Source organism: Vidua macroura, chromosome 1 (assembly GCF_024509145.1).
Source record: "Vidua macroura isolate BioBank_ID:100142 chromosome 1, ASM2450914v1, whole genome shotgun sequence".
Classification (NCBI taxonomy): Eukaryota; Metazoa; Chordata; class Aves; order Passeriformes; family Viduidae; genus Vidua; species Vidua macroura.
In genome coordinates this window covers 54,253,989-54,275,657 of record NC_071571.1, presented here as the reverse complement: position 1 = coordinate 54,275,657, position 21,669 = coordinate 54,253,989, and the positions used below count along the sequence as shown (strand labels likewise).

Genomic DNA, 21,669 nt, shown 5'->3' with positions numbered 1-21,669 from the left:
CTGGCACAGAGACTTGTGGAACAGCTGGTAGTGTACCTAATGCTCCACAGGGCCGTTCTGCAATGTCAGTCAAGCTGGTCACTGGACTGTGCAAGGCAGAACAGATTGGGTCTGTCTGAGAGCACTCAGCAGGCTCCTAATGTCATGTAGAAAAGAAAATAATTAAATTGTTACATATAAGCTGGCTTTGCTTACTAAGAGTGACAACACAATAAAGATGATATTTGATCCCATGTAGGAGCTATGAAAAAGGCAGGAAGAAACTAGGATTTTTTGACTTGTTATAGTATTTCATTTTGTTTTGGTTTTGTTTTGACTGTTTTATTTGAAGTTTTATTGCTGTGTACTCTACTAAGAATTTGCATACCTTCCTTATTGGAAAGGACAGGAAGTCTAGACAGTGGATGACTGCTGTGTTATATCTTAAGGGTGGCAAAGCAAGCACTGAGCAGCATTAGTGGCACAACTGAAGCAAAGAGAAAGTCATATCCAAAAGATATAGAGCTCTTAGAACTATGTAAATAAAGGCTGTATTTTCCTCATTGTTCCAGAAATGCAAATTCTATTACACTGCTCTGTATAATTCTATCACATTGCTCTGTGAAACCTGTGAAGATGAGTTTGGTCTTGCTGCCCTCGTCAGCTGTGTTGATTTGTATATTTTTATTTGCAGCATTTTTGTTTTGAGATACTAAAGGTAAGGGTACTCAGCAAGGACATCTGTAATGTAATCTACCAGCTGCAAGTGGTAACCATTGGAGGTTTTTAACTTTTAAGGGTAAGAGGATGTCTATGGGAAAAAAGGTGTCTGAGGGTTTGGGTTTTTTTTCCCCAGTGCCAGTGATTTCTGTGGAGATACTAGAAGGAAATCATGGTTGATCTTTTTTTTTTTTTTTTTAAGTTGCATACTGTAAATTTTGAAGGCACATCAACCGAGCAAGTCTTTGCATCACTGGTCCTGAGAGCCTGAAAAATATTTCACAAGAGTTTAGGAAGAGGGAAAGAAGGGGCTCTTGCACAAAAGAGGGAGAGAAGTCTCCAATTCCCATTTCTCCTTCTGTAATTTGGGAGACATCATTGGTCTATGAAGGAAGGAGTCTCACACAATGGCTCAAATTTCATAAGCATCATAAAAGTCTAGGCACAAAGCAGCACAGTCTTATTAGCAGAGGAAGTGAGGTCAGTAGTCTTCAGCTTCTTAACAAGATGATGGAATTTATGAAGCATCACAGCAGTAGGATGCGGTTGCCTTCAGACTACTCATATAGCAAGCCCACTGGAGTCCTATAGTTATCACCCTTGAATTTATTTTCCTTTCTTTATTTTCTTTTGTCATCCTCCTGTTTTCTCTGGCCTAGCTTCCTGCACTGGAGGAATCATTTTATTATTTTTGATGCCTTGTTGGTGCCATTTTCTTTTGGATTTTTTATTGTCATTAACTAGTTTAGTTTAGATAGTTCCATTGGTGTGTCTCTGATTATAGAGGTGCTCATAGAGATGTGCAATGAAATCTAAGTATTAATCTTCCAGAAAATCTGGAACTGGTGTTCAGTCTGAGATATCCTTTCAATCCAATCTGAGATAAGTGCATAAAATGTGCCTAAGCTGAGAGTTCCGCTTAAAAGACATCCTGCTTGTTGTAGATCTCAAAAAGTTCTATGAGCTGCAGGGAGTAAAAGCATTACTCAGACATTATCAAAAAGTAAGAACAAACAATGGGTGCCTTTAAATCATTTATCTCTCATTAAACCATGTAGGTGGTAGTTCTACAACAATCTTTTCCATAGGGAAATAAAATTTTGTGTATCTTTGACCCCCTTCTTTTTGAGAATTTTAGCACACATTGCTATTGCTGTACTTCACTAATTTAGCTTCTTGTGGTGAGGGAAGTGAAGTTTATTATCCTTCTTTTTCTTTTGTAGAAGAGGAAAGTGAGGCAGTGAGATTAACTGCTGTGCCCAAGGTGGTACAGGTCTGGTAGGTTCAGAAATACGAAGTGGATTCCCAGGTCCTATTCTTCATGTATAAGACAGTCAGTCCTTAATCCCTGTTTCTGATCTGACTTGTTCTGTCATACGGGATGTTTTTTAATTTTTTTTTTCCTAATTAGGAAACTGTGGTTTATATCATGGAAGCACAGCATCCAGATGCGAATAGTATGTGTTAGTACAGCATATTTAATTATTTATAACTGCTTTCTTTGTTTGATGGTTTGACTGTTATTTATTTTATTTTTCTACCCAAAGATTTGATCACTTAAACAGTCTGGAATCAAACATTTGGCAGTGTTTACAAATTATGAAAGTGGTTTCCGATTAAAGTGTTCTGTGGGAAAATTAAAGTTGCAGATCAAGGAAGCCAATGGCATTCTTCTGAATTTCATCAGGAGAGATCTGCTCTGTGGCATGTGCTCTGCATTTGCACCCATGCTGGCGCAAGATGCAGATGGTGCCTTGCACATTTTCCCTATGGTCTTCTCTGGGCTGTTGACAGGGGAAACACCAAGTCCTCTCAGTCAAGTGAGATGCAGGTCTGCAAGACACACATTAGACAGTACACGGCAAAAAGGCCAGTCCCAATTGCAGGTGAAAAAAGTGACAGACTCATGCAGACATCTAAAGCTTATCTATTTTGCAGATATATTGTGATCAAGTCTGAAAATCATTGTTACATCAGTTAAACCAGCAAAGTTCCTGGCTGAAGCAATTCTGAAGTGAGATGTCATTTCACTGTGAGAGATGATTAAGAGGTACTAGAATTAATCTATTTAAGAATATTGCTGTATTTAAAAAAAAAAAAGGAAATTCCTTCTAGTTTTGTCTGTACTGGTCTGTGGACCAGTGTTGATTCACAAATATCAGAAGTCTTATGCTCTTGGCTTCCACTTTTAATTTTCCAGTGTAAAACTTTAAAACATAAGATGCTTTCCTGGCATTAGCTTCTTTATGAGTTGAAAATCCATGTGATCCATAATCCAAATATATAAAATGATCACCGGTGTATACTGCAAACATCTTAATGAAATCTTTTGCACTGGATGATTGCTTAGAGAAGACTAGCCTTCACTTATGGGTAAAGTGAATTTTAGCTGTTTCCTGGTACAGTTCTCAAAAGCTCTACTGATTGAGTAGCTATTGGCAAAAAACCATCCCTATACACTCCTGAAAAAATAAAGGCAGGAATTTACACATCTTTGCACAGATCTTTATCACAATCACATTTATAATATTATTTTCTGACAATAATGTTTAACCAGATTTGCATTTGCTTCACTTCCCTGTTCAAAGGTGAGGATTGCTGGAGTACCATCAAAATTCCATAAGCTATAAAGAAGTAAATGTGTCTACAGCTGGTAGAGAAGAGAAGCTGTTGGAGCCTTATGTGCACAAAGAGAAAGTTCTGCATGAGAAGAACAGTGGTTGAACCACTGGAAATGATAGCCATAGGAGCTGCCATAGCCTATAGAAGGCTGGAGGACCCCTGCAGAGCTGATCTTTCCAGGCAGTCTTTAGACAAACATGAGTCCAAAACTGGCCACATTTTTGAAGTCTGTGGGAGAGAGGGGAGAAAAAGGATAGTGTTGTGGTAATGTTATGCTGGACCTGGCTCTTCCTCAAGGATGGAGATGAAAAAATATTTTGCCCATGCTTCTTAGCACTTGGATGGAAAGTCAAAGGGACCCATATTTATTTAATCTTCACTGAAAACACACAATAGAATAAACATTCATAGTTGGCAAATGGAAAAGTTTTAAATTGATGATGGAAGAAACATTCATTTCCAAGCTTCTGAGCGAGCTATTAAAATCAACAGAGTAAAGACAAAATCCCTGGCACTGAAAATGAAAGGAACAGTCTTTGTATCTACTTAGTTAAAACTTGGCAAAACAAATATAAAGTAGTGGTTTCAGATTTCCATGTTAACTAACTGTGCCAACTTTTGTTCTCAGGGTTGCCATCCCACTTGCTCAGTGCTTTTTCCACTAACTTTTAAACTTAGAAGTTAATTTAAGCAAAAAGCTAGATCTTGTATCGACACTGGCATGTATTTCTTTGTTTTGTACTGTTGAACGTGCCAGGCTTTTCATTAAAATACACTTTTTTGAAACAAGCTCATCTCCATTTAATTGGCATTGGAGTTAGTACAGTAAATATAGTAGTGATGTTTTAGTACAGTAAATATAGTAGCAATGATTACTACACTAATGGTGTAGTATTTCTATCTACACTAGTCAGCGGGCTTTTGCAAAAGGATGAGAAATGTACTAATTTCAAAAACAAGGGAATTTGTGAACAGCAAATTCTCTCCTCTTGCCCTCCACCCCCAAATATCATTATCTATGGCTATACATTAGCAATCAATTTCACATTATGACCAGTACTTTCACTATCATGAAAATTTTCTTAATTCTGTACAGTTTAAGGTAGGTTTTGCATTATTTTATGAAAATAAAAACATTTTTATATATAATATAACAGAAGAAAATTGCAGCTGTTTGGAAACTTCACACAAGTTCAGATCCATCACCATGTTTTATAGGGTGAATAAATTATGCATGTCAGGATACATTCTCTTATGAATTTTCTGTATTTTTAGAGCAAATTCTGGAGGATTTTTCTATAATTCTTAAGAGGATGCTATTAATAGCAGGTGTATTTAATATGTATAAAAGCCTTAATGTGTTGGTCATGTTTTGTAGTATCATTGAGATTTGGTATAGTTAACACAGCTGATTAGACACAAATTTAAAATCTTATTTAAAATATTTCATCATTCTGAATAATAAAATTAGGACGATGTTGCCTTAAGGAAGGTAAAGACTAGCTTTGTGTTAGTTTTTTTGGAGATTAGCAACAACATTCAGCTTTCCTTCCATTAGCTGGTCTGGAAAACCAAGTATTTTCATTGATAAGGGTGATAAAGTATTAGTTACTGCATCAAAAGCGTGCCAATATTCTGTTCAGACTGAATATATGTACATAAATAGTAAATAATTTTTGAATATATTTTTTGCCAATTGAAAATCCTTCCTTTATGTCCTTTTGATTTTGTTCTCCTTCTATAACTGGAGACTCCAGCTCCATGTAAATAAATACATTATTTAAGTGGAAGTTCTTTTATTAATATCTGTGTGTTCCTTTCAAATTAAAAATAATTAACCTTGAAGAAACAACTTAAGAGCCAAAGTAAGATCTAGATGGAGTTTGTTCAAAGGGCTGCTATTAACTTCTAGTTTTCAATGTTCAAAAATGTACAAATTAACAAACAGCATGGGGTTTCCTATGTGCTTTTGGAAACCATGAAGTGTACAGCGCATTGACTGTGCAGTGTAATGCAGCTGCTTTTCTGGACTCCCCAGTCATTCTCTTCCGCTGTGCATGGGTCTCATCCTAACAGAAGCATGACTGACTTCACAGACTGTGAAATGAGGATTGGCTATAAAATCTTCTCCCTGTCTCCCACCTGAATTCTTTACTGATGAGCAGTAGAATATGTAGTATTATGTGAATAATCAGGTTGTTTATTCCATCAGTGAGCAGGAAATTAGGTAGACGGGAGCACATAAGCACACAAAGAGCAGCTAATTCACTGTTGCTGCACAAAGGTGCCAAGCACAGCCAAACTAGGAGTAGTATCTGAAGCAGCAAGATGTTTGGCTGATGAACAGTAGAGACTGGAAAGAAATCTCATATGCAGCCACTCTCATTTTACTGCAAACTAAAACTGAGTAGTCAGTCCATCTGTGCCAAATATCAACTGCACAGTCTAGAACCATTGCTTCCCTATTGTTTAACTTTGTTTTGAATCTCTCCGCAAGTATAATAAACTAGAAAAAGGGATATAGGCAGATTGCCTCAAACTGACCTGTAGTCAGCTTAAATATCACAAAAAGAAAACAGCTACAGATACTATGGTATGTTTTGAAATGCACATAACTAAATGCAGTGTTCTTAATTATGCATGGCATATACTAAAAATTATGGAAGATTCTTAAAGACAGCAAAATAGAGTTACTGTGAGTCAACAGTAGGCAAACAGCAGGTACCCTGCTGGTGGTACATACATTCCAGAATAACTTGTGGTATGATAGATTACCAAATTAAAGTTCACCTCCCAGCTCTTCTATTGTTTCTGGTGTGGAGGTAGTTGCATAGTGTAGAGAAACACTGGTCCCTCTTATAAAGAAAGAACACTTCTATCTTCTGCTCACATAGTGATGTTACAGCGCCTAGCGCAAGCACCTCCTCACCAACCTGTGCTCAAGATTGTTTCTGGACCACAGCTAATAAAGCAATGCACCTTGGGACACAGACAAAGCTTTTTAGTCCATTTTTATTCTTCTGTGCCTGGTGAAGAATACCACATTCAACATGGTACTGCATTTGTGTCCCAGCTGTTGATAAGTACTGTTCAGTCCCTACACAGGGATAGGGAGCCATGTGTTTTCTTTTGCTTTGTGTTCGCCTCCACCTTTCTTACCCTGTTACTGCTATTTTAAATTTTTCATGTCTTGGTAAAAGCAGACATTCAAGGCCATATTGAGAAAAACAGAGTCTGTGAACAAGGTTGAATGGCTCCAGCAGACAATTTGTGTGCGGCAAGGCAGAACTGCCATTTTTGCACCTGGTTCTTGTACTTGCTGTTGTAGTTTATAAAACTACTGTAAAGAAAAGAAGAAGGCTGCGCTGCATTTTTTCCCTTTCTCCTTATAGTGTATATGTTGCTGTTTTTTGAGTCGTTCCATGGCCTCTTCTCACTGCTATTCAGTTAGCTTCTTTGGCTGGAATTCATACACAGAAACAGAATTTACAGGTGCTTGACTCTTAGTGCTCTTAATAGAAAACAGAATTTCAAGTCTTTTTCGTTCAGATAAGACTGGAAGTGAAAATTGATAGAAACATGGTTACAATGAGCATCTGAGACATGAAAGCAAACACTCATACCAAGTCACCTGCTGAATACCATAGTCTGTATTGCTTCCCTAGGTTGAGGTTGGGATAATGTGACATTATCCTATGCCATTCCCAGGACACTTGCACAAACTCAGCATACAGACTAACCTTTTAAACCACAAATATTTTGATCCGCTGTTTGATTGCATTATTAAAAAAAAAGCCCTGCAAACACACACATGTACAAAATACCCGGTACATTTCACTTACAGTAATTTTACTTTTAGTTTAGGAAACATCACTCACTTCAAAGACTCCTTGAAGAGACTTCTTGTAATTCCTGATCTTCAAAGAACCATTGCTGAAGCTACAACTGGATAAATATTTCTTTGTCCAAAGAGCCATTTACCATAAACAATTATAGAAGATGGAATTGCAAATCTGTTACCTGAAAGAATACAAAATCACTCTGAAGCCACCAAGCAGTTCAACAAACTCCTCTTGACGAGACTTTGCCCCAAAGCCTCACATAGGCACACTGTCAGAAGAAATGGCAGGATACCTGGTGGACTGGGGACCTGTGACTCTCTGAACTGTAGGACAGGATTCTGCACAACCTCTTCCAAGGCTTCTGAGGCTGTGTGTTGTTGCACTGCTTTTTCTACAACTATTGTTACTTTGAGTATGTCAAACACTTAGTCTGCGTAAGTTCCATTCAAATTATTCAAATTATGATTCCCATCAATGTTAGAGCACTGAAAAGTAAAGGAGAGCAAAAATAAGCTGCAGTTCCTATCATTAAAGGTTATATGTGCAGAGAATGTCTAGATTTTGTCTTATGTCCATTATAAATCATGGTCATTGTTTTGTGAATCAGCAGACTCTTGCTTCTAAGTTAATTTCTTTGTGTCATTCATCCATTCCCTGTCATATCTCTTCAGCCATGAAATCTTACATTGAGTTCTGTTGGCCTTTAAATTATAATCTTTTCACTGTCAATTAGTTTCTTGCTAAGGAGTCCTGAAGAATTTTTCCCATGAATTGGGGGGTTATCTTAAATTCTGGTCCACAGGAACATAGTTATGGGCTCAATATGGTCTTGAAATCCACTCTGTAGGAATACCATGCCACTTAAATTGATTTTTCTCTTCTGTTCTTAGACAGTCTGGGACTGGTTCTGCACTCTGTAATTAGAAAACTGCTTTTGTCTGGTATAAGGACTTAATCAGAAGATCTTACCCCGATCTGTGAGTCATGTTTTCAGAAAAAAAAAATTGCTGGTAAAATTTAGAAATTTAGCATATCTAGATTATTTTTTGACACACAAACTTTGGCATTCAAACATTTAGAGTGTTGTCATACTATGCTTAATTGCCTGTCTTTGAACAAGACTCCCAAGACGAGTCATTCTGATTGGTCCCATGTCTTGATGATACCCTGACTCCACTTAACGTTTCAACTGCTTGTATAATATGAGACCTAAGGTCCCATTTGAACTGAGAAAGTAAACGGCTTATTAAAGTCTAATTTCTCCAGCTTGTTCTTGCCTTTGGGCATTTTAAATAGGTTAATGCAATTTTTACAACATACTCAGAGAACTTTACTCACAGTTTTATCATAAACTAGAGGAAAATAGCCCCTAGATTATCTTAAAATGGGAATTATTCCAAATATACTTTTCCTGATACTTAGTCAAGCTCTCCACCTTAGAACTTTTTGTTCTTCTTTTTTTAATTTTTTTATTTTTTTTTTTTCTCCTCAAGATTTTAATGGATTATCATACATTTTAAAGTTTGGTGAGGAAAAAAAAGTCAGATTTATTTAATGCATTGGATCATTTTTCAGGGAAGTTACAGCATTCATCAAAATGTAGAGACACCACAGGCATCATATAAATTATGATGGTTTTCTTCTTAATACTTCCTTTTTATTGCCTACATTCTTTAAAGTGAATTCAGTGCTCATGAACGATGCTGGATCTGACAACACTAGAAAGTGAAATCCTCTGTTTATCTGCAGAATTAGTGCAGAGGACTATTGGCAGTGCAAGTTTCTCCCCATAACCCCTTCTGTGTTTTGCAGCTGTAACGTTGAGGGATCACCTTTAGGAGCAAGGAGATTACTTGATCCATGTACTCTTTCCATTCTTAGCCTCTCTCCTGAAAGTGCAAATAAAGATGGCTATTGATGCCATTCAAGACCATAGTCTTTTTGATCTTCCTCATTAAATATTGTGGGACCATCAATTTATTACCTTGACTGTGCAGCAAACTTCTTCCAATGCAGGCAGGCTTTCTGTGGATATCCGTGTGCGAATAAGACTTCTATACATTTAATGCATCTTCTGTATGGTAGAAAACATGCAAAAGCACCATTAAAGTGCAATGACTTTTGTTCCCTATATTGACCTAGGATGAATTTGAGCCAGTGATTTAGAAATAATATGCTCTGTATCCCATTACTAATCTCTTCAGCCACAAGTCCAACCCTTCAGGAATTTTTTTTTCACAAAGAGAATGCTAACATATTTAAAAGAACTCACATTTTACTCTCAAGAAGAAAATCTGAGCATATGGAAAAACATGGGTATTTGGCTAACCTACCCCTCATTACCCAGGAGGGAGAGAATGTAAATGCGAGCTTGCATTAGATTGTTCAGTATGTGTATTCAATCTTTAGAAATCTCTTTCAAAGAAAAGAAAGGCATAAACCTCATAAGAAAAGAAACAACAGGGTGGAAAAAAAAGCAAGCCATGTCAGTTCAAACACAAGCCCAGATGCTAAAGTTAGTTACACTTTTTAGTTTAAGGCAGTGCAAATCCATTCTCCATTACAGGGGAAGTGGAAAAAGGCATTAAGCCCTTGAAATGACAGGAGTCAAGTTCCGTGCTCAGTCAAATAGGAAAAGGTTTAATGTGTGATTTTCTTCTTTTTAGTCCATTGTACATTGTATCAAGGCACTGAAGAACAACTCTGCAATTACGTAAATAGGAGGAGAGAAGCTAGAATAGCACAATTGTTTGTAAGCTAAAATTTTTTCTTATTCCTTCTACCCCTCCTTCCTCTTTACACAGAAACAAACATGCACAAAACATTAAGAATATAAATCAGAATTTATATGAAGGTTATCCACAAGAGCAGATTCTAGATACAATTTGAATCCCTGAATATTAATTTGATCTTCTGCCAAGCACTGTAGAGGTCTTAAGAATCTGAGTTTATATTGTGAAGGAAAGATGAAAAAGGAGTCCTAATTTAAAATTGTTTTCATTATATAAACATTTGTGAGCACACTTACGTTCCTTGCTTTTTGGAGAATCGTGATTAAACTTTAAAATGTATGTTTTAATCTAAAGTAAAACCAGGGATATTCCCCTACTTATGTCACAATATGTTAGCCAGAGGTAGCAGACATTTGCTACTATTTTCCATTAATCAGGCTTGGGAAATGAAGACAGAGCCTCTTCAGTTTCCCCACTACAACCAAGCTTCACTCATCTCCCTGTTATGCATCAGACTGCTTCTTTCAGCATGGTTGCCTCAGAGGTGAATTTTCCCCATTGTAACACTCTATTTGGCAGAAGGGCATTTTCATTTCATTTTAGTTTCCTGTGTAGGTAACTAGCAGAGGAATAGAATATGAAAAGACACATTTTGTGTGATTTTTGTAAATGCATGGCAACACTATGCCTAAGGTATCCCCCAAAGAAAGTCAAGGAGGAGTATGTACCTTAGGTCGTAACTTTGTCTAATCCACAAAGTAGCCTGAGATCTGTGACAAGTATCACAGTAGATGCCCTAGGAGATCAGAAAGTTTGCTTTCACTGCCTCTTTACCATTGATATCCACCACTTAACCCCATGCCTCTTATTCTAATGTAAATGCTTTGATATCATGAGTTTGAACCATAGGTTTTAAAACCTCACACGCCATTGTTTCTTCATAGCTATCAGTTATATTTACCATCATCTTGGATACCTGCTATATATGCAACATGTACTTTTTAGGGAGAGTTGAAATGTCACACAGCTTTTGTGGATTTTCCTCACAGTTTTTTATTGCTTGCATACATTTTTAGTTGTGTCTCTCTTTTAAAGTAATGTAATTTATGTTGAACTTTTTAACCACAAAAAGAATTTTCTGTGATTCTTTGCAAGCCTTTTTAATTCTTGAATGCAATTGTGAAAGTAGCACTTTTCACTAAAATATGTCAAAGTTTTACCCAGCTGTTAGCCAGTAAGTCATAAAAAAGATTCCTGTGAGGTAGGCAGTGCATGTTATCTTTTATACATGCAGACATAGTACTGTTGTACCACCTGAAATTCCATCAGGCTCCAAGCTCTGCAGAAAGTGACAAATGCTAGACAGGTATACTATTTATAATGGATGAGCTATGCAAGCAAGCTCTGGGAGTTGGATTGGATTTGATTGCAAACAGTAATGTGATACAATCCCTGCTGTGGATAGTACACAAATTGTGAGAGGAAGTGCAATCTGGCAGCATGAACACCAGACTACAGGCATGATCCAGAGCCCTAAATCCACCTTCATGGTGCACCTACTGTGTGGCTTTCAGATCACCTTTTCTGATCTAACAGTCCTTCCAATTCCTTATCTGTTTGTTTAGCAACAGCATGTTAAACAATCATACCTCTCTAAGCCGCTTCAATGTAATTTATAGCTCAGCATGGTGATGGGCTTCAGAGAGGCTTTTTAAAGGAATGACATGAAAACACAAGAAATTATTTGAATAATTTTGTGCAATTGCTGGCAATAAACTTGGAAACTTTTCCATGAAGTAATTAATCAGATTATCCTTCAGGGAATATCTTCTACCCCAGCAAGAATATTTTCATTTCCAGTACAAAAGCAAATGGTAGAATATTGATCTTTCTGCTTTCACCAACATTCAGGTGTTGAGCAGTACTGAAAGCAAAGCTTTTCTAGTCTTAGATGAGAAGGTTTTGTCTCTCCCTGTCCAATTGTGCACACACAACATAAAACAGTCCCTCATTCCTCTTCATGAGCCATGTGGATTAGAAGTTATGCTTCTGTGGGATGCCAATTAATTTCTGTGTTGGAGTCTGTGGATGCAGTAAGGATCAGTTTGAAATCTTGGTTCTGGTTATCAGTGGTTCATCCAGTCTGCTAAGCTATCACAGGTGAAGAAATAGCCTGCACAATAGAAAGAGTTGGTCTAGATTTCTTTTTTCCTTGTGGGAATGGTAAGGGTCTTTCTGCCTCTACAGATAGAATTGGTGAATGGTTTTCCTTGCCATCTGAGATGATTCATGCTATGAATCACTAATTAATCTATGCAGTTGCTTTTTTGTATACACACCTTCTTCATTCTCACATGCCTTGGTTTATATTTCCACTCACTACCCTGTTGGCTTTGGGGCATTTAGGTACAAATTCTCATTGGGAAATTGATGGGAGTGTTCCCTTATTCTCCAGGGTGATTTCTTTTGCATGAGATATCATGCATGTTTTTAATTTGATGGTTACTCTGCTTTGTGTTGAAACACAAAACTTCTATGAGTAATTTTCTTGATAGAAATATATTGGTCTTATTGGTCCTCCTTTGAATTATTAGGATGCTTTGTTGAAGTCACATACACATGGCTATAATTCTTGTTAAAGCATATTTTTGGTTTGATTGATCTGTTGAAAGAAAATTTAGAGCAGCTATGAGCATGGGAATGGAGAGCCAATAGCTCTTCCTATCAAGTCTTATACTTTTCCTTCTTACAGCTTTTTCTGCTTTACTCTTTCTGCCTCATCTTTCTCCATTTTCTTTTCTTTTTTCTTTTTCTTATTCCAGTTTATGGCTCATTGATTTCATAAGTTGCACCAAGACCTCAGGTTCAGCCTCAGGGCATAGACATCTTGAAAGCTGAAATAGGGATGTTGGCATGAAAATAAAATGGAGATGACTCGGCTTTATCTGCCAGTCCACAAATAACTTGGTCAACAGAGTTTCTGGCCATGAAATCTGAGTACCATTTTAAAAATAACAAATTTAATTCATTCCCAATTTACTTTTGCTTCTGTGGATAGAAATTAGAATACAAGGTGGTGCTGGCAAAGCAGTATACAGAGCAAAAATATCATAATGACCTTGCAAGTTGTTTCGCTTAGGATCTTATAGCTAACTAATTCAACCCTTAAGATGTTGATTAACATCTCTATGGCTGGAGACCGAGGTGACTTATTCAGGGCATAGTCCCAGAAAGCATCAGTCTTCTGTGATGCTCTTGCTGCAGCTTAAAGCTGTTCTTCCTTAGTGACATCCCTATGACACACTTCCTGTCTTCCTGAATTAATGAATGTCCTAGTCAGTTTGAAAGTGTCTCTGGGGAATAAAGTTTGCCCTTTGTGCTAGAAGGTTGATATGAGCCATGCACTTCCAAACATCATGTTTGAAGCATATGCTGCACAACAGATCTTAACTATCAGGAGTAAGTGAGCAGTGCAAGTTACAAGAAGGAATTTATAGCTTTTAGATGTGAATTATAAAAAGCAGTTCTTATTTCAGAGAGACACACATTTTATTAGGTATTTTTTGCTCCCTAGGCATCGCACAAGAAATTTCACAGCTGAATGTTTTATTTCCTGATACCTACTGCATAATGACATGACAAAGTTCTTTTCAGAGTATCCTTTCTTTTATGACTTTCTTCTCCTTTACATAACAGCACTGGTTCATGTTATGAGTTCTTGCTATACTTACAAGTACAGTGACAATCTGTTCCTCTCTTCTATAGGCAGAGAATATTCCCATTGGCTTCACTGGTAAGCTTGTCCGAGCCCCTCCTGGTCAGCTCTGAGCCCCATCCTGTGGGCAGACCTCTAGCCCTTCCAAAGGTTTGCTTTCATCAGCCCCAGGGAATCTGGCTCTTTACCACAGAATTACACAGCCAGAACCACAGGCTATTATTGATGGGAACAATTTCCTCCCACATCCTGAATTCTAGGGCCAGCTGTCCTCTAAGCAGTGTGCAGAACCAGAAGTAACAGAAGTAACAGAACCAGAATTTTATCCAGAATACTTTTAACACAGTAGGTATTACTGAAACTTGTATAACTGCCTTCCCTCTCTTCAATTCACAGCTACCTCATCCCTGAACTCCCAGCTTCAACAGCTTCAGCATCTTCAGCAGCTCCAGCATCAGCAGCAGCAGCAGCAGCAGCAGCAGCAGCAAAGCCAGCAGCAGCAGCAAGCTCAGCAGGCACAGACTCCACAGCCAGCCCAGCAGACCCAGCAATCACAGCCACAGCCATCAGCACCACCACAGCAGAACCAAACACAGTCCCAGAGCCAGGGCCAACCACCTCTAGCCTCACAGTCCTCCAGCTCCCCTCAGAAAACCAGCCAGTCACCAGGGCATGGCCTTCCATCTCCTCTTACTTCACCAAATCCATTGCAGGTAGGACACTACATACAAATCCCTAAAGGTCTAAAAAGTAGCATGTACATTCTCTCTTACTGCAAGGGGAAACAAAGGAAAAGCTACACCTTCTGACCGCACCGGCTGAGAAATTCCACCTTGTATTACTCAATCCTTATGGGCACTTGGCTTAGAACAGCTAAAAGGCCTAATGAACCAGAAAAACATAGCTAATGACGGTTCTAGAATGCTGCTTCCTGAAGAGTAAATGTCTTTTGCTTTTAAAGCCTCATGTCGTAAAATTCATAGAAAACTCTTTAATTTTTTTTCCACATATTCATCGTGTGACATCCACAAAACACATTTGCCCAGCATTCACCCTTTATGATACCTTAAGAGGGTAACAATATTAGTGGTTCATTAGGAGATGATCCTGACTGTCAGCTTCTGCTGATGGACATGTGCATGGGGTGGATGTGTTACCTCTCTTCTTGAAATCACAGTCCTAATTTTTATCCTGCTAATAATCAAATACTTCTGTTAAGTTTCTTAGTATAGGTTCCAAAGCTAAAGATGCCGGTTAATGCCATTCATTGACGCTCACTTCAATGACATGGTTAGTTTTTAATGGATCAGAACTACCACATCCATACTGATGCTCAGCTCTGCCCATCTTAGAAGTCCTGGGCAGAAACAGGAGAGCTCTGGTCCAGTGGTCCTATGTTCTTAGAGCTGGGTGTTCTTGCCCTATATGTGTCGTCCTACATTCACACTGTGCAAGAACAGCTTTGACTGTACCTATAAGTAGTGTGATTCTGAACACCAGAGTAGTCTGTGAAGTGAGTGGAGTCTTATTCACTAGGCAGTGAAACTGCACTTAGAAGCTAGAAAAGTCTCTATCAACTTTAGTCTTTAAATTTTGAGACACCACTTAAAATATTTTATCCACACTGATGGATTTAGATCCATTTCCTGCAGAAATAAAACTGCATTAGCTTAATAATTAAACAACCCTTTTTTAGACAAAGGAATTGGTTTACAAGAAGCTTTTCTTGCATGTGGCCAGTTAAACCTGTATTAATCTGAACTTCAACTAAATTGCATCAAATCTGATTTTTAAAAATGGTTTAGATAATAGACTTAAAAGTCTGCAAGAGATGTGTCCTTGCTTGCTGAACTTTTTTTTAGAGTAGAGAATAATGCTTCTAAAGCTTCTTCTCTGTATTGTCTTAAGGACTACATATGCATCACTTAATACTCCATCTATCATGTTAGTGAGTGCTTTGGGGCTTTTTATATGCAGATTATTGACATTCAGAGACACAGATATTTTCAGGGGAGCTTCTGTTACATTTTATTGTCTTGGTACAGCTGTAATGTATGCACACTAACTGTACATGTGATATTTTGCTAAAACTGCCTGCTAAATATTGTGTTTCCAAAGTCATTAAGTTCTACAAACAAAGCAAATGCACACATAAATTAGCGTTGGAGTAGGGAAGAAGTTGGATTATCTCAGAAAACATACCTTGAGAGTATTGTACTAACTGAATCTGATGTCTTAGCTCTTATATAGCCTTTGGTCCCAATGTAAATCTCAGATGAATGTTAGTATTTTCAGTCCCATCTCTGATCTACAGGTGCTTTCAACTGTTATCTTCCCTGGGTCACCTCTCATTTTCAGAAGTACAATAAAAGTAAGTAAAAGCTTTCATGTTAGATGCCAATGACAATACTTCTACATAGGTACCTTGGCATATCTCTCTCTAGCATCCTTATGCTCACAACTACCTGTCTGAGGGCAGTCTGGATGTGGCAGACAACAGAAGTGAAAGAAGGGAACCAAATACTCTGAGGTCTTTTCAGTTCAAATACTATCCCTTGAACAGTTTAGGATTGGGATTAAATTTAATGAAATACACCAGTGTGAGAGATCTGGCATTTCCCCTGGGCTGAGCTCAGCTAGTGCTGCCAAGCCAGTTGCATGTCTGGTTTACTTTCAGAGCAGTAATGAAGGAATTAGAAGTCATTAGGTGTTAGTTCTGGCTCAGCATTAAAAACTTGCTAATAAATAAGTAGTTTTAATTGTCTTTCCTCTCTGAACCTCGCCATTTAAATAGCCATGAAATCCCAAAGTTTGTTCACAGATACAAATACGCTGTGTACTGACAATCACAAGAGAAGCCAGAATTGACCATACTACTGCAGCCCTCACCTTAAGCGATGTGTGTAGGGTCATTACTTTGGCCTTCTAGCCTTCTCTACAGCAAGTTCAATACCGCTTAAGCTTCCTTAGAAGTAATTAAAACTTGAAGCATGCTCTGTCTTATTACCAGGAATTCTGAGACATTTTTATATGCCAACAAGTGACACTCAGAAATATTTCCAGAGGAACTGATGTTTTACTTTGTATATGGTTGTTTGGGTACTTTTCTAAATCAGAGCAGTGATAACATCTCCTCCATGAAATTTGTCTTTCCATTCTAAATGCTGCAGAAAAAGGCTGCCTTACCCTTGTACATCCGTCTTGAGGATTTGATCTGAAATTATTTTCTTTCACACAGTTTAAAAAAAACAAACAAAAGGAGGGAGAACATGTTTGGCAGCAGTTCAGCAGTTCTTCATAATTGCTGCTTACAATGTTTTGGTTTTTTTTTAATGTTCAATGCTGCAACTTAAAAATCAACCTGAAACAAAAGTCAGAGGTAGTATGTCCTCTAGGGTAATGTTCTTTATGAACTAGAGTGAAATGGATTTTCTTTGAATAATATTAAGGGAATAAAGAACAACTAAGTTAAAGTTTGACAGCTAAAAATTCATTTCTGAATTCTTGACTTTTTTCATGTGGGCTTTATCCTCTTACATTATTCAGGATCTGTCTGAAAGATATTAGTTTTAAAAAATGAAACCTCAAAAAATTGTCATGGAAAGTCAGTAATTCAGGAGGATGATTGTGTTTGTTTCAAAAAAACTGAAGGATAACAGCAATTACATCTCAAAATGTACAGATGCTGTCATTTACCTTCAGAGGGTAAATTAAATGAAAGTGACTTGCTTAGGTATACCTGGGTGAGGTACTTTGCTAGCTGATCAGAAATTAATAATGCCAGTGCAGTGTATACCAACTAAAAGTCTCAGAATTATTCTTGCCAGATTATTCTGTAATACTCTGCTCTAATTTTATCACTATTCTTTATATGATTCAGTGGGCTGGATTGTAGTTACAAAACTACTTTTTACGGGGTCTTTTAATGATTGCCTAGAAAGATGTAAAACCTCCCTTCAGGTTCCAGGATATTAATTTTTTACTAACATTAATGAAGATGCTCCAGATTTACACTGGTAAAAGCCAAACACTGAAGGATCAGGGTCATTGTTGATTTGCAATAGACAACAACCAAAGAAGAATTTTTAAAAGCTGAGCTCTCTTTCAGGAAGTGGTGGGTTAGGCAGATGACAGAAGACTCTCATCCTTCCTTTCTAAAATGGTGAAATCCATCGTAACGATAATCATAGTTTGATGTTTATTTTCATTGTGTTAATTGATTGAGACAAAGGAATCCAGAGGCAAAAGACAGGTTGTAAGTTGAGGACTTCAAAACCTTTACTTCTGGGAAAATATGCTTCTCCAAATATGCTTATCCTGTGAATATTTAGTGCAAATATTACATGCAAAACATACAGGTTCTTGAATGGTCAGCATGTTGCAACTTCAAAGGATAGATATCGCTGTAAGATAGAACATCTTACAGAGATTCCATGCAATTAAAATTTTGGAGTCATAAGAACTTGATTATATGCAGTATAAAATCAGATGAGCACAGTACTAAGTATCTAATTGTTCTGCTTGACGACAAGAATAAGGCACTTCCTACCAGCAAAATATATTTAGGTGGCTCCAAAAAATTGGTTAGCTTCTGGTGCTGACTCTCACTGTATATTTTAGAGATAGGGATAAGACAATTGTGCACATAGCCAGACCTGCAAAGGGAGTGCTACACTGTAGGAATAGACGAATTTTCAGTCATTTCTACTGTTCTGTTTGTGTATGAATAGGAACAGACAAACAGGAAATCCCCCAGAGATTTTCTTACTGTAAAATTATTCTGACCGTTTTCAGAACTCTTTCCTGAAGAGTCTCTTTTGTCACAGAAGTCTATCTACAAAAAACTGCAGCTGATGGAAGATGATGAGTGAGAAAAAAAAACAACAAAAATAGGGAGGAAGAGAAGTGAGGAGATGACAACAGCACAAAAATCTTCCAAGTAATCGCAAACTTTAGGATACCAAAACCAGAACCTCCTTCAGATTAAATTTTCATACTAATCTTAAATAATGTATTTGGAAACTCAACACTTTTATAACAAAGGAACAAAGAAAAGCAGAAAGGCTGAAATACTCAGCTGCAAATGAGGGAGAATATATACATAGATGTCTGAGGCTCCAGTAGTCACACAAAACAAACTCCCCCTTCCATTTCTGCCCACCCTCATTCACTGGTTAGCTTCTCATTAAGGCAAAATCAGATTTGAAGAATATTTTCTGAGACTTTGACATATTTACATATCTTTAAGATACAGAAGTCACAATCAAGTCTCTGTCAGCTTGATAAAGGCCAATTTTTCAAGGATTATGATCATGGTCTTTCTTTAGGATTGTGTTCACATCTGAGACTTGTTATATTTTTCTCATGTTTATTGAATCCTGAGATTAAGAAAATTTGATTGAGATTATGACACCAGTAATCCCACTGAGTCTGGTGGGTTGCTTTGTTTTGCTAAAATTATCTAACTTTTTCTGCATAAGATACTGTGTTATGTATCAATGTATGACTGATTAAATCTGTTCCCAAGTTTCTTAGTAATCAATTTGACAAAGAAATATTTCATAAATGATGAATAAATGCAGTGCTTTGGATCCATTGTCCAAAATCTACTATTTTTTAGTATCAATAGGGAGTGAGATAACCCACATCACAAGGTGATAGGTGATATAGACAAGAAGACATTTATTTGAGAAGGTTCATGTCCATCACCTGGTGAGAGTGAGCCAGTTGAAGTGCTGATCTTGGGTGGATGTCCAGGAGATACTGGTAAGACCTAGCTAGGTCTCAGCTCTAAACTGATGGCATGGAAAGTCCCCTGCCATCAGCTAAATTGGGTTAATCTTGGAGATCTTTTGAAAATATTATGCTTATTTCATCCACTTTCAAACTGGAAGATTTGAACACTATGTTCCACTGACAGTTTTGGATTTCTGTGCATTCCTATAGTATTGTAAAGGTTCTTGTGGGTTGATAAATGTGATTTCATGGGCAGCACAAGCAAGTAAGCAAGTACTTGTGTAAAAATTTCCACTAGTGAGGAAGTCGTGGTACTCATGTACCACACACACACATGGTTATTACCCACTGCAAATGCTGTTGTGATTCAGGCACTCTCCTTTTGGTTTAGCGCTCTTCTTTTTGCCAGTGCACATAGACATTACTGTTCACCAACTTGAGCTTTGCTTGAGAAATTGTTGGATCTGAGTTTTAGTGCCACCAGGGCCTCCTTTCTTCTTTTCTGCTCACCTCTTCTGGCACTTCCATGGCCATACTCATCCTTTCTGGGTCTTCCACCAGCTGGGCTGCTCTGGTATGACAACATGGCAGTTTATCCTGGCTGGACACTCAGAAGCCTCTGCACTATACTGTACCCTGGCCCTGGTGCACAGTGCAAAGACATACCAGCTGGTTTCCTGCTATACCTAGCTTGTCTGAGTTCTGCTAATACTCATGTCTCCCTGGAGATTCATGGGTGTCTTTTCCACAGGAAAGTTAGTTTCAGTTGTGTGTAAGATTTGTGTCCATTGACACAGTGAACAGAATTCCAGATCTTCTTCTCCTCAACAGTCTTCCTTCTCCCAGTAGTTCACTGGTTTTGGGGTTCTTTAAGGCATTAGGAGTTCCCCCTGTAAAGCTGTTTAATACTGCATTTAAACATAGCAGAGATGTTTAAACAATCTCAAACAGACTTTATAAGCACGTTGTCTCATTTCCAGAGGAAACCTTCATTGAGATGGAGCACTGGCTGGCTGGTCCATCTAAATATACTCTGCAGCTCTTGCTATTTCAGAAGCACAAGGAGGACTGGTGTCTGACTCACATTTAAAGCAAAGGAAATTAACCTTTGAGCAAAACAACTGGCATTATTAGCACCCAAGGGGCAGATGCTGAGGCTAATAACAGAAACCATTTGCTAGAGAATTCTCTGAAGGAGAGGAGAGTGGAGCTGTTTGCCCAGCAAACAGCTTGCTCTGGCTTCTGAAATGGGAACATTTAATAAACTCCCTAAAGCAACTGAAGTATTTAATACATGGGAAAATAAATAAATAACATCCTCCCAGAACAAATTTGGGAAAGGATACATATCCCATAAGGTTTTCTATTTCCAAAACCTCTCTAGGTAGAGAGTAGGACCCTTGGGGATCTTAAGGACAGAAAAAGTTGACACAGCCTCTCAGATACTCTTATAAATCAAGTTGATTTGTTCTGTTAGCATTGATTTATCTTAATTTATTTTTTCACTCATATTTCCAACATTTTTTAAAGAAAGTAGAGAATATTCTATAGCATTACTATATTTTCCCTGCTTTTTCATATCTCACGTCTCTTTGTATTAAAAAAAAATGCAAGTCATCACAGGTTTCTAGTCATGCAGGAAAATAATTTTTCTACTTGGAAGCAAGTAGACTGAGGGAACACTGAGAACCTGGTAGGCTTGGGTCTTATTGAATCTGAGGAGTAATATTTTGTCAGTGGTATAGCCCTTATGTTATATCATTAAGGCTCATTTTGCAAAAAAGCACCTAAAAGAGGTTGCTCGGCTCCTACATGCTGCTAGGGAGAAAAAAAAAAAAAAGCCACTCTAGACTGTGTTTTAAATTTTAAAATTAAGCCTTTTTTTGGCAGTATTGTTGAGATCTGTCAGAGTGTCCACGTCTGGATACTGTTGGTGGTTTTAGCAGACGCAGGTTTTTAAGAAGAGTAATACTTTTCCCTTTTTATTGGTAGCCAGAATGTTTTGAGAGAGTAACTAAGCACAGGCCTGGAGATTATGAAATTTGCTTAAGTGTTAATGGGTTGATTGCTGAGTTACAGTCTGCCGTCTTTACTGGAAATTGATTGACTAGTGCTGCAGGTCTTCACACTTGACGCTCGGATTTGACTCGAAAATTCTGCCAAGTCTTTTACTCTGAAATTTATCTTAATTAGATCTGAAAGACCTGCCACAGCAGAATAGTCACACCGATTAAAATGAAAAACAGGAGAAATTACTGATCAAATTAATCATAATGTCGGGTTACAGCTGTAGGTCTGATGTAATTTGCCACTCCAGTGAGTT

General features: G+C 37.7%; 1 protein-coding gene across 2 annotated transcripts in view; it reads left to right on the top strand.

The window, feature by feature from the left end:
- POU6F2 (POU class 6 homeobox 2) overlaps window positions 1-21,669 on the top strand; it is a 312,234-nt gene that overhangs the window by 203,344 nt on the left and 87,221 nt on the right. For both annotated transcript variants that reach the window (XM_053969855.1, XM_053969865.1), the window contains exon 5: window positions 14,007-14,323. In XM_053969855.1, coding sequence (XP_053825830.1) covers window positions 14,007-14,323 — 317 coding nt within the window. The remainder of the gene's footprint in view (window positions 1-14,006; window positions 14,324-21,669) is intronic.